The sequence below is a fragment of the Barbus barbus genome (genome assembly GCF_936440315.1).
Source record: "Barbus barbus genome assembly, chromosome: 39".
NCBI lineage: Eukaryota > Metazoa > Chordata > Actinopteri > Cypriniformes > Cyprinidae > Barbus > Barbus barbus.
Window position 1 is genome coordinate 15,579,243 of NC_136717.1, and position 11,996 is coordinate 15,591,238.

Sequence of the window (11,996 nt, forward strand, 5' to 3'; positions counted from 1 at the left end):
TTTTTTGAATTTGGTAAAATTAAGTGAATCTTTCATAAACAAGTGCTTCAACCCATCTATTTATCGCCTGTGATTTTTAAATAGTCTAACTACCAATCAGAGCGCTTCTTTCTGCGGAGCGCGTCCAATAGGGGTCTCTCTCCTAAGATGGTCACTGATCCCATAAAAGAAATCAGTCAGCCAGCGATAGTGTCCTGCTCAAGCCAACAGACATGTCGGATTTTCTGGAGGACCCGGCTGTGCTAACTAAAGATAAGCTTAAAAGTGCACTGCTGGCCCATAATGTGGCTCTGCCGAACGGCGAACAGAAGAAGGACGTATACGTGCAGCTGTACTTGAAAAATCTGACCGCGCAAAACAAAAAGAGCAGCGGCTCTCCAGATGTCTTCTCCAGCGACGAGGAACTGCCTCCAGCCCCCGTGGTCTCCAACAGAAGCCGCTCTGGCAGGGTGGGTTGCTTGATCTTCCTCGGTTTGGAAATGCTTGCTTTGTTTTGGCTGGTTATTTGATTTGCGTGTAAAATGAATCCAGTTGAGTTGAGTTTCGAATTGTATCTGGTGTATCAAGTCTTACATGTTCTAATGGCGTGCTTGTTTGCGTAAAATGACGAGGTTAGGGTTATCAGAGTAAATAAATGTCATAAGTGTCCCGTTTGCCAATGCCTCACAAATGAAAACTAACCGGCATGGCCAAAACTTGAACGAAGTTATTTTTGAGCTTAATCAATTGAGTTATGTTAACGTTAGATTACAAAACTGTTCGTATGGTCGTATTGGTCGAACTGGTCGTATTGAAAATGTGTATGAATTTTATCACACTCACGACATATAGTCGATTTTAATGAGTAGTATTAGATTAAAACATGCAGTAATAGCTACGTTTAGCCAAGGATTGACAATGTTTTTGCTATTTAATCACTTACATTATATTTAGGTTCTTAATGACTTCTAATGAGCTGAATCATAGCTGTAAGTAACGTTACCCTAACTTGGTCTCTTGGAATTACAATGAAAGGCATAAGTTAATCAAAACACATGTATGCTTAGTCTGAACAGCAAAATGTATTTCTTGCTTTATTTGAACGCTTATTGTAATATTATGTCTTGCAGAAATTTCAGGGATCACGTTCGTACGCAGTGCCTTGAAAGATTCATTTTTAGAACATGGGCTTGAAGCGAATTGTTCGAAAGAACCGATTCGAACGCTCCTTCCTATTACCGGGCGACAATTTCCCGCGTATATGCGTCGGTATGATTCATTGATTTAAATTTCAGTCAAGTGTTTAAAATCCACTTAAAATCATAAATGCATGATTTACAGTGATTATAACGTGTCGGAAATCTTACACTGCTATATGTTATCTCGGTTCCACATCTGTTTTAGCCGTCCATTCAAGTCACAGGAAACGTAAAAGCCCCAGCTTTATTAAGAACACTAAGGGGAAGATCCATACTGTGGAAATTCTTAGCTAGGATAGCATAGTAATTCAGAAAGTGTTGTTTTGCTATGCTTCTAAGTCTGGCGATGTTGCTCGTCCTTTGCATTTCAAGAATAATGCTGAAGTGATAACACCTGTTCTTAGAGACCCCCCCCCCCCCCTAATACCCATAGCCATTACAATACATAATAAGCACAGTGTGCTTATTGGTTATATCTTTTTCAATTTTTCTATCATGTATGAGGGTGTGTCTGTTGTTGGCATTATTTATACAGATTTCAGAGTGAATACTACAAGTTTCAAGTTAGTTTTGGTTATTCAGCCCTCCCTGTTTACCTCAAACCTCCTCTCAGACACCTACACAGAGACCTTTTATGTTTTAACAGAGATGATTGATGATAAAGCACCTCTCTATACGCCAGTGAATGAGGTAGTGTGGCCTGTCATCATTGTGGAATCTTCCTGAAGGAGTTTGTCTGTCATTAACCCCCCCTCCTCATCTGGTCTGCCAAAATGTTTTTTAGTAATAAACATGTAAGTGAGTATTTATCTGGTATAAAAGACTACTCTAAGCTCAGTTGGTAAACATCATTAAAACTGGGAATTTTCAGATTTTCATTTCAAATTTTAAGTCAGCTACTCTCTCGTCTCTCTCTCTCTCTCTCTCTCTCTCTCTCTCTCTCTCTCTCTGTCTGTCTCATGCATAAAGAGGTAGTTTGTACTGTAAACATTAAAATGTGTTTTTCTACTCGCTAAGCCTATAGTATTGTACAATTGGATGTGTATGTACTTGAATATAGGATTTATTTTTTATAATTTAATTATTTATTTTAATCTATTTGTTTATAAATGGATTGCATTTATAACCAACCTTTCATTTTAGTTTAATCCCATTTTACATTATATAATTTATTTATTTATGCTTTAAGCACTTTTTTCCCCCCTAGATTTTTCCAGAGATCACCTAGCACTCTTTTGTGGCCCCCTGGGGTCCACGGACCCCATTTTGATAACCGCTGACTTAAACAAATGATCGAATAGGAAGTCACAGGTCTAGGAGTTATAGGATAAAATGAGAGCTGCACAAGACTGTTTTCATAGTAGGTTTGGTCCCTTTATTGAGGAAATACTTTCTTGTGAAGAGGAATTTCTGCTTCAGCTGCCAGATGTGTGCGTGTTGTGTGTATTGCATTCCTCTTTAAAGTTGCTATCTCTCAGATAGTAATTTCCGAAACACGTGACGCACATCTTTCGCATGTTTATATCGGCATGCATAGTATACTTCACTGTTATTTTTTTGTAAATTGCATGAATTGTGGCCCATTTAGTTGTCTGATCTTATGTTCAAACTCTTCAATGCAAAAGTGTTTCGAGCAGATTAAGCTTTTTATGTTCCAATAAAACAGGTTTAGAAGCTGTGATTCAAAAGCCACAATTGGGTAAATTGTGTGGGTAACCAACAACATCATGCCTCATTATTGTAAATTTTCAGAGAGTTGACTTATGCCGAACCACGTGTGCTGACGGCATGACGGCCATTTAGTCCACAGACCCTGTTTTTCGTATGCTGAGTCTGACATTGCCAGAAACTTTATAGGCATGAGGGTGTTGTCTGTGGACTAAGGAAAGGTTTTTTCCCTCCATCCTGCTGGAATGCTGCGATTTATGATTTTTTTTTTTTTTTTTTTGGGGGGGGGAGTAGGCAGTGTTCCAGATCAGCCCCTGTGAAGGCCCCTGACTGAAGCTCATGCGCCTTCACGATCTCCTCCTGCCTCTCATAACACATTCTCTTCTCCTCCACTTCACTGTTTTCACAATTTCTCCTTGGTCACATGGTCGTGTTTGTTGAGCAGGGCTTGACTCCAGGGAATGTGGCTGGATTTGCATTGTTCGTGCTTTGTCCCACTCCAAAAGTCTGTGTTCTCAATGCCTCCAGTCCCTATCATCACTATCTCAGTGGTACTTTGCAGAAGCATTATTGATTTTTCATTTCACTGCCTAATTTAACGTCATTGGTTTATCCAAATTGACATTTACTCCTGCAGTTACATGCTAGGTATAGGTTTTCTTCATAGGGCTTGTTTTTAAACTCCACCCAGCTGTTTCTTATATAGGTAATAGTGTGTGTATATAGGGCTGGGGGGGGGGTGTAAAGAATGTACTTTTTCCTTTGACACAAGCTTGTGTTTTGGAGCAGGCAGGGCGCTATATTATTCTTTCACGTCTTGTTCCATTGTGTAATCAGGAGCCTGTCAGGCATGTTTAGACACCTGTTGCTTTAACAAGTTCAAATACTTTACCATGATGTCATTTTGACATGCGGTGCTAAAGCTTTGCAAAGTGCATGTGAATACTCAACTGCTATATTCACTAGGTAAAGATAACGTTACCTTTCTTCACAGAAAGCCACCAGGAAAACCGACAAAGTTCGTCCAGAGGATGTTGATGTCACTGATTTGAGCAACGAGGCTTTGAAGGGCCTGTTACTAAAGTATGGCCTTAATCCTGGGCCCATTATTGGTAAGCCGTTTTTGAGATTCAAACTCGCCACGAAGTGTAAATATTTGCAGATATTGTAACGTTTCAACAGTGGGCCACCAAAAAGTACTTGGAGACTTAAGCAATACTCCATTGTTTTATATAACAAAATCAAACCAAGTGGCATTTTATTTTAAAGATATATGGCATAACAAATACAACAAAGTTGTTAAATGATAAAAACGATACATATACAGTTAATTACTGTATATGTACAGTAACATATTACAGGTTGTCAAGTGCTGGTAGAAAATGGTTAATATATGTGAACCACATCTATTGAAATACCCCTCCCAAAAGATCTTATAAAAACCTCATGAAATGTAATATACACACAAAATGTCACAGAGCAAAACAACCACCCAAAAATGTTTTTGCTTCTGGAATAATCCAGTTGTCTTGTGCTATTATGCAAGGCTATCAGTAAATCAGCAGTTTCTCCAAGCATGCGGCTTTGCGCGTTTATCCAACTCTGGCCTGAATAGTCATAATGTCCTTAAATGGATGTTGGAAAGCTCTTCAGATAATGCAGCAGACTTTCTCACTGCTTGTTATGAATGGGACAGAACCCTTTGATGCCAAAGCAATTTTGATCTGAATCCGGCTCCAAATCAAACAATGCATTTCAGAAATATTGTGTCATGATCAGAAGAAATTGACTGATTTGGCATTAACCACTGTCTTCACAACAGCGTCCACTCGGAAGGTCTACGAGAAGAGGCTTCAGAAACTGTTGGATCAAGGTCCTCCTGAGACTGTGGCCCCTCCCTCAGAGACATCACAGACAGATGGCAGCCAGAATGGGAACACAAATTCAGAACAGTACAGTGACAAGGAGGAAGGTAATGGACAAACGGATCCCTTTAAAAGCACGTACTGATAGAAATACATCAGTTATTACTGATTAAAAATGCTCTTTTGATTGTTTGTCAGAAACTGTAGTTCCAGCCCCTGTGTTTGTGCCTGTGCCTGAACCGGAAGTAGAGGCCGAGTCGATTCCAGTTGTGGAGAGACCAATCAGGAGCAGAGGGAATGTGCCAGTGACTAGCAGAACACGCAGTGGCCAGCACAACAGGGTGAGGAAGAAACTTGTGCTTGCTCGTACTTTTCCTTCTCTTCTTTTGCTGCTTTTGCACATCTGCCAAAATGCATCTCTGTTAAATCAAATTGTTTAATCTGTTTACCTGCAACTAAGGAAATGTGCTGTTGTGTCTAGTAGTGGCTGAGTTATGTCAATATATAGGGATCAAAGTGGCAGATATACACTACTGTTCATATACAAGACTGGAGTAATGGCTGCTGAAAATTTAGTTTTTCCACTTCAGAAATACATTTACTTTTAAAATGTTTTTTTTTTTAAAAAACACACAAATGTTTAAAATTGTAATAATTTTATTGTTTTTAACTGTATTTTTTATCAAATAAATTCAGCCTTGATGAGGGTAAGAGGCTTCTTTCAAAAACATTAAAAAAAAATGTTTTACCAACCCTAAACTTTTGAACGGCAGTGTTAAATATATTAACTCAATATAAAATCAAAATCACATTTACTTTTACACAGACTCTTACTGTCAACATTTCATCATTGCACAATATTCCAAAACAAAGATAACGCGTTATTTGTGATATTAAATGAAGGCATAATAGCTTGGTTTTTCCCATGAATGACTTTTCCAGCATTGATTTAACATTCATTTAGTTGGGCTTAATTCTGGTATGGAATAGCTACTTTTCACAATTTAAAAATTTCCTCGTATATAAATTAATGTTTTGCCTTTTTCATTATTTTGTTGCGGTTTCATTCAGAAATGCATCTCATTAGAGTAGTAACGTGATTTGCGAATATCAGTGCACAGAAATTGTCCAATTCCTTTCACTTTGCACAATATTTGTTCAACATTTCATGAAAATATATGAAAGCCAGTTAGTTTTTGTCTGTAAATAAGTGTGGTGGTTGGTTTTTAAAATCGACACCCAGGCAAACTATAGCTTCTATTAAGCGAGTGCAGTTAGTTTAAGGCCGATTGTGTAATATCCGTAAATTAATCTGCCTGGCCAAAGTTGTGAGTATGTGGCAAATGAAGCAAAATCAGCTGGCTGAAGATATGTTCACATGATTTCTATTACAGCTAGCACTCCCACTATCTCATATCGCTTCGCTTTTTCATTTTAGCTTCAACTTGGCCCAGACTTTAATCCTCTCTTATCTTCTTATTCACCTTCCTCCAGATGTGCTTGGCTTTCCCATTCTTGTGTGACTTTACTCAGTTTTGCATCTCTATGTAGACTTGTTCAGGTCACTTGTAAACAAATAGCCAAGAGAATTCTCTCATTAAAGACTTCTTATTTTCAGTTGATCTTGATTCACATAAAAGCTGTTCAAGATTGTACAAGTACAATTGTTGCATCCCGTTGCAAAAGAAAAAATACAAACAGTTTCTTTTTTATTTTTCACGTTACGTCCCCACCTGCATATTTTCCCAGCATTATCTGTTCAGGGTTCAGTAGCACCACCTGGTGTAGAAGAGATCTGTCCTACTGCAGGTGGTCACATGACTGCTCTATATTTGAATGTTGTCCTACCTGCTGTCAATATCAGATAAGATCCATACTTCTGTATGGAATATTCTAGACCTTTTGTTGTGTGTGTAGGAGGATGAGGAGGAGGAAGATTTGCCGGTTTTGAACATTAAGAGAAAGTTGAAGAGATCTTCTCACAGGCTGGATCAGATGGTTCCTGCAAGCGACGACACTGTAACATAATCTGTGGTTATGATATGAATGTGCATCACCTAGTTTCTGGGTGTGGTGATAAAGTTAAAAAACACATTTTGGTTTGCACATTGGTGGACAGGGTTTGGTTGAGCTCATATTTGTTTCACAAATGAGCCAAGGCCATAATATATTTTGTTACTCAATGGTAAGCCAGGTCTGTATGCATGTGTGGTGTTTTCAGGAGAACTCTGAGCTCTCATCTGCAGAACACTACTCTGTTTCTCAAGACAGGAGAAGAACAAGACCTGTGGTAGGTGGCCATGACACTACCATATTGCCAACTGCCTAAATTATTATCCAGACCTCATGAACATGCTTTTATCTTGGCATTAAAGGCAGCAAGAAAAGAGCCCAGACCTTTGCTCACAGACAGGATGTCAAAGCTCTCATCTAAGACTGAATCTCTGAGACGACGCAGTGCACCAGTCCGCTCATTTCGGCCTGATTTGGATGAGGCTCCTGTCACTAATAAGGTGTCATTCTGCTTTAAATAAACAAAACCTTGTCTGAGACTTCAGTTTGACATGAAAGGCAAAACGATTGAAGTTCTCAATGAGTTTTTATCATTTACGCACCCTCAACTTATTCCAATCCAAACCTGTGTGAGTGAGTTTGTTCTGTTGAGCACAAAAGATAATATTTTGAAGAATATTGGTAACCAAACAGTTGCTGGAAACCATTGACTTCCATTTGGAAAAAAATTCAATGGCTACCAGCATTTGGTTACTAACATTCTTCAAAATATTATGTTTTGTGTTCAACAGAAAAAATATTCATACAGGTTTGGAACATGTCTCATTTTTATTTTATTTTTTTTGGGAAATCATGTCTCATAGGATTTTTCTGAGCCCTCAATAGTGAAGGAGGTCTCTGTTTCACTGGTGAGGATGAAAGCACCACCTTTGGTAGGTCCAGAAGAAATCTCACACATGAATATGAGCTGCATAATGTTGTAGGTCCACAGTGTTTCTTATGGTGTCATATTAAAGGCAGAACCAAAGGATCCCAAACCCTCAAAGCACTCCTCTATGTCTGCGACTGACTGGTCAGAATCACTAAAACGTCACAACTCTCCTTACCAGTCAACCTTATGCAGTTTACATAGCGCCACTCCCATTGACAAGGTGTCAACCTTTTAGAAATCTTCCACGTCTTTCAACTTGAAAATGAAAATGTCACGTTTAATAGAGTTGGTAATTGTTTTTTGTGTCACTCTTCTCTGTAGTTTGAGAATGCCGCTGAAATCACTTCTCCTCCAGTTAGACCATCCAATCAAGAGCCGCTAGTTTCCCTGCTTAACACTTTGTGTTGAGGTGATGATACACACATCCATATTTAGTTAATGCTTTTAGTCCTAAATCACCATTTTGTACTTTTGTCCATCTAGTCAGCCTCAAAATGCATATTTGTGCAACTTAAAGGATCATAATTGAAATCAGGGGGCAGTCGTGGCCTAGTGGATAGAGAGTTGGACTTGTAACCCGAAGGTTGTGGGTTCGAGTCTCAGGTCCGGCAGGGATTGTAGGTGGGGGAGTGAATAACCAACTCTCTCTCCACCCTCAATACCACGACTGAGGTGAGACCCTTGAGCAAGGCACCGAACCCCCAACTGCTCCCCGGGCGCCGCAGCGTTGGCTGCCCACTGCTCCGAGTGTATGTTCACTACTGAGTGTACACTTGGATGGGTTAAATGCAGAGCACACATTTCACTGCTGGTTATACTCTGTATAATTGTGTATGTGACAAATAAAAACTAATTATTATTATTATTAATTATGTTCATGATCTCAGGTGGATGGCAAGGGTATGCAGGACATGCTGAGCTGTAGATCTTCGAGCTGTGCTCCTGTGGTATGTCTCACGGCAATCCATACCCATTTTAAACATTCGTTTTAGTAGCTCATGAGGTTCTGTTTCTTCTCTGAAAGTGTAGGAAGTCAAATCTGTCACTGTATCGAAGCTTTCAAAGCCTAATTTGAGTCAAACCAAACCTTCCAAACCCTTGATAGACATGGTGAGCTGTCTTTCACCTTCCTGTGATGGAAAAAGAGAGGTTTTCCCATCAGACTCATTTTCATTTAGGGATTCTTCATCCCGTACGGCTTTAGAGGACTCTCTTCCTGTCTCGTATGACATTTCCCAGGTTTGCAGTTGATTCATTGTTGGATATTTGTTTTTGACATGGTAATATAATGTAATTTGTAATTTACATTGTTGGTTTGTCAGGAGAGCTTTGGCTCATCAAAGACCGAGTCCAAGACTAGACAGTCCAAAATCATTCCTTTCTTTTCCCAAATCACTTCTGTCCGAGGAATTGATAGCAGCCAAACGGGGACGCCAAAGACAACAACGGTAATTTCATGAGCTGTATGGTGTTTGGCTCCAAAGGTGTATAAAGGTGATGAGGAAACGTGGGATTCACAATCTTGGGATTCAAGAGTCACTTAGGTTATGCACGGCTGTAGTGTTATATAATATCTTTCTTTCTTTTGTTTTTAAAGTGAAAACTGACAACATGGAGTTTCCATATCGCAACACTTGTGGTGGTGTTATATCCTGCCCCAGTGTTCACGTCTTTGTGGCTTGATGTCTTTGTGCGCAGGTTGAAAAGGTGTCGGCTATTGATCAGACCCCAAGGACGGTAGAGAGAGATGTGCTTAAAGAGATCTTTCCCACTGAAAACCTCAACACTCCTACTGGAATCAGGTATGTAGGAAAGAGGTTTCTAGCATTCCCACTGATCAAACACCAGAGCCTTATGCATTAGGGTCGAACACTAATGAGGGTGTCCATGCCTTTAAAAATCTGGTTTAAAATGCCCCCTAAAGCTATACAATTTTAAAGAAACAGTAAATTTAATTATAAACAAAGTGTCAAATGGTGAAATAAGTAATGAACTATTCTCCTTAGACCTTGAATATATGTGAGTGCACAATTAATAATAATCTCAATCATTGTTTTGCTAAATGTATTCAAGGTAAAAAAAAATATATATATATATATATATTTATATTATTATTATTATTATTATTATTTGTACAAATATAATTTGTAACTCATGAATATCAATACATTTTTGGAGTCACTCCGTTTTTTTAGTTTTTTTTTATTACATTTTAACTTGAACCAAACTGATATTTTGACATTTCAAAATAATTTTTGTTTTTGTCTGCCTGTTTGCCACATTACATGACTTCCATTTGCTGGATACACAGTTTTCAGATATTTGCATATATATATATATATATATATATATATATATATATATATATATATATATATATATTTTATTTTTTTTTTATAATAAAAGATTGTGGCAAACAACTTCGTTTTTGTTTTTTGTTTTCAGACAGCTGTATCACCCTGATTTTTTTATTTTTTTTTATTTGTCTCCTAATAAATATCAAAAGTATTAACATGCTTATCATAAGAGGTTTATTCAAGTGATTGTGTGATTAAAACTGAGTTTTTATCATTCTTAAAATATATACACACAAACAACAGATAAGTTCCAATAAAAGATAAGTACCAAAAGATTGCAAATAAAGCTAGAACTATAAATGTTTTTGTTTTTTCAAACGTGCGTAAAATGGACAAAGTAAAATAATTTTTGTAAAAGTATTTGTATTTTGGTCTTAAGTCAAAAAAATCTTTTACAACAAGGTCAATTTCTTGAAGCAAAATTTTCCAAAATATTGAGACTTATTTTCAGAGAATTCATCTTAAATTAAATTTATTTTTCAAATGTATTTTTAGTGCCACCTGTCGCCGTCCAATCAGAGGAGCAGCTGGCCGGCCCCTGGTCGGTGACACATGGCTGGACGAATCCCGTCTCCGTCTTAAGGAGCTCAGAGAAACCAGCTCCTCCTCCACCTACACAGAGACCCGATCTGTTCCACGTGTGGCCGCCGTCCCTCTAACCGCTTCCAAGCCCGCGGCGCCCCCTGCTGTGAAGACCAGAGCGCGGCGCAACCTGCCGGTGTGGGTGCAGCTTCTGCTGCTCAGTGCGGTCGCTGGATTCCTGTTCTTCGTCTACCAGGCCATGGAGACTAATGAGGTTGGACTCTTCAAGCAGAGCGGAGCAGATGATCGCACCAGCAAATGAATGCGGATCGCCCCACTCTTTGCCCTCTTTATCGTACTCAGCCAGTCTGTCTCTTTGTTGACTCAGCAGCCATGGACTTTTACCTGCGATCTTTATAGATTCATACAAAGACAGATACCCAGAGCTTTTGCATTATATGTCTGCTCATGCTCTCTTCCAAATGAACCGGTTTAGGGGAATAAAACCTGGTTATAATTTTAAAACGGTGGCTTTTCTTGCCTTTGTATGTTGAGTGTTTGTTTGTTTGTTTGTTTTTTTCATTTGTATTTTATTTTACTGCATAATGTTGGTGCTGTCTGTGAATGGGAGTCCGAGTTGAAGTGCTGAAGGAGTTGGCTAAATACACTTGTTTTCTTTGTAAACTACATTTAGCATCTACTTGTGACAATATTTTGGCATTTATTTTCACATGTAGCTCTTTAAAGGTGCCGTATCCATCTTAACATTGATGCCCCTTGTAGTATTTATGTATGTTGTTGAAATACAAATATTTTCAATAAACTGTTTTGCAATGTAAGGTCATTTTAATATTTTTATAATTTTATTCATTTAATTTTTTTTTTATTTCAGGATCTTGGAGTTGCAAGTAATTTTCTAAAATGTCAATAAATTTGAACCGCCTAATAACATTAATTGAGAGTTTGCAAGAAGAACTAGACTCTAGTTTGAAAAAAAAGATTTTTAAATGTGTTTTCTCAGTTTTGGAAAATGTACTCTATAAATTGTCAATACTGAATTTTAAAACAGGAATTTGGGTTAATAAACATTGCAAGATCTTTATACTTCTGTTACATTAGTAGAACTGGACAATGAGTAAAACGTCCGCCATTATGCCCTTTACTCTGCTTTTAAGACTACGATACATTTACGAATCAATATTCTGAATATGTATTTATTTTACATTACAAGGTGCTGCGGATTTGTGAGGTAAAGCTTGGAAGGTTCAGGTACTTTTTATGTATATGACAGAATATGGTTTAATAAAGCAGTTTACCTCATTATAAATTTCAGTTTGGATTATTTTTTATAAGTGTGTGTATATGTTAAACCTAAATCTTCTTAACTTATTGTCTAAATGTTGAGAGAACGGGTTTGCTGCAGTACATTGCAGTTCTTCACAGAAACACGGAAAAGTCTGAC

The 11,996-nt window shown here is 38.0% G+C and overlaps 1 protein-coding gene across 7 annotated transcripts; it reads left to right on the forward strand.

Annotated features, from left to right (window-relative positions):
- The first annotated feature begins 149 nt into the window (after positions 1-149).
- Positions 150-11,858, forward strand: tmpoa (thymopoietin a). 7 transcript variants are annotated; one of them, XR_013783197.1, is made up of 12 exons: positions 180-449; positions 3,841-3,958; positions 4,669-4,818; positions 4,910-5,052; positions 6,933-7,001; positions 7,087-7,224; positions 7,588-7,656; positions 7,741-7,875; positions 7,977-8,064; positions 8,543-8,602; positions 9,354-9,457; positions 10,508-11,371. XR_013783197.1 is itself a non-coding variant. In XM_079398637.1 (9 exons), the coding sequence occupies exons 1-9, from the start codon at positions 213-215 to the stop codon at positions 10,854-10,856; spliced, it is 1,410 nt and encodes a 469-aa protein (XP_079254763.1). In that variant the 5' UTR covers positions 180-212; the 3' UTR covers positions 10,857-11,858. The 7 variants fall into 7 exon arrangements, 4 of the variants coding, with proteins under 4 accessions (XP_079254765.1, XP_079254766.1, XP_079254763.1 ...); XR_013783199.1 differs by lacking the exon at positions 7,741-7,875 and adding an exon at positions 6,629-6,730 and having other exon boundaries at positions 10,508-11,370; XR_013783198.1 differs by lacking the exon at positions 7,741-7,875.
- Positions 11,859-11,996: the final 138 nt, after the last annotated feature.

Coding starts and splice junctions, on each gene's coding strand:
- tmpoa (XM_079398637.1), top strand. CDS start 213: ATGTCGGATTTTCTGGAGGACCCGGCTGTGCTAACTAAAGATAAGCTT. Junction 5,053..6,628: donor GCAGTGGCCAGCACAACAGG/GTGAGGAAGAAA, acceptor TTGTGTGTGTAG/GAGGATGAGGAGGAGGAAGA. Junction 7,002..7,086: donor GGAGAAGAACAAGACCTGTG/GTAGGTGGCCAT, acceptor TTGGCATTAAAG/GCAGCAAGAAAAGAGCCCAG.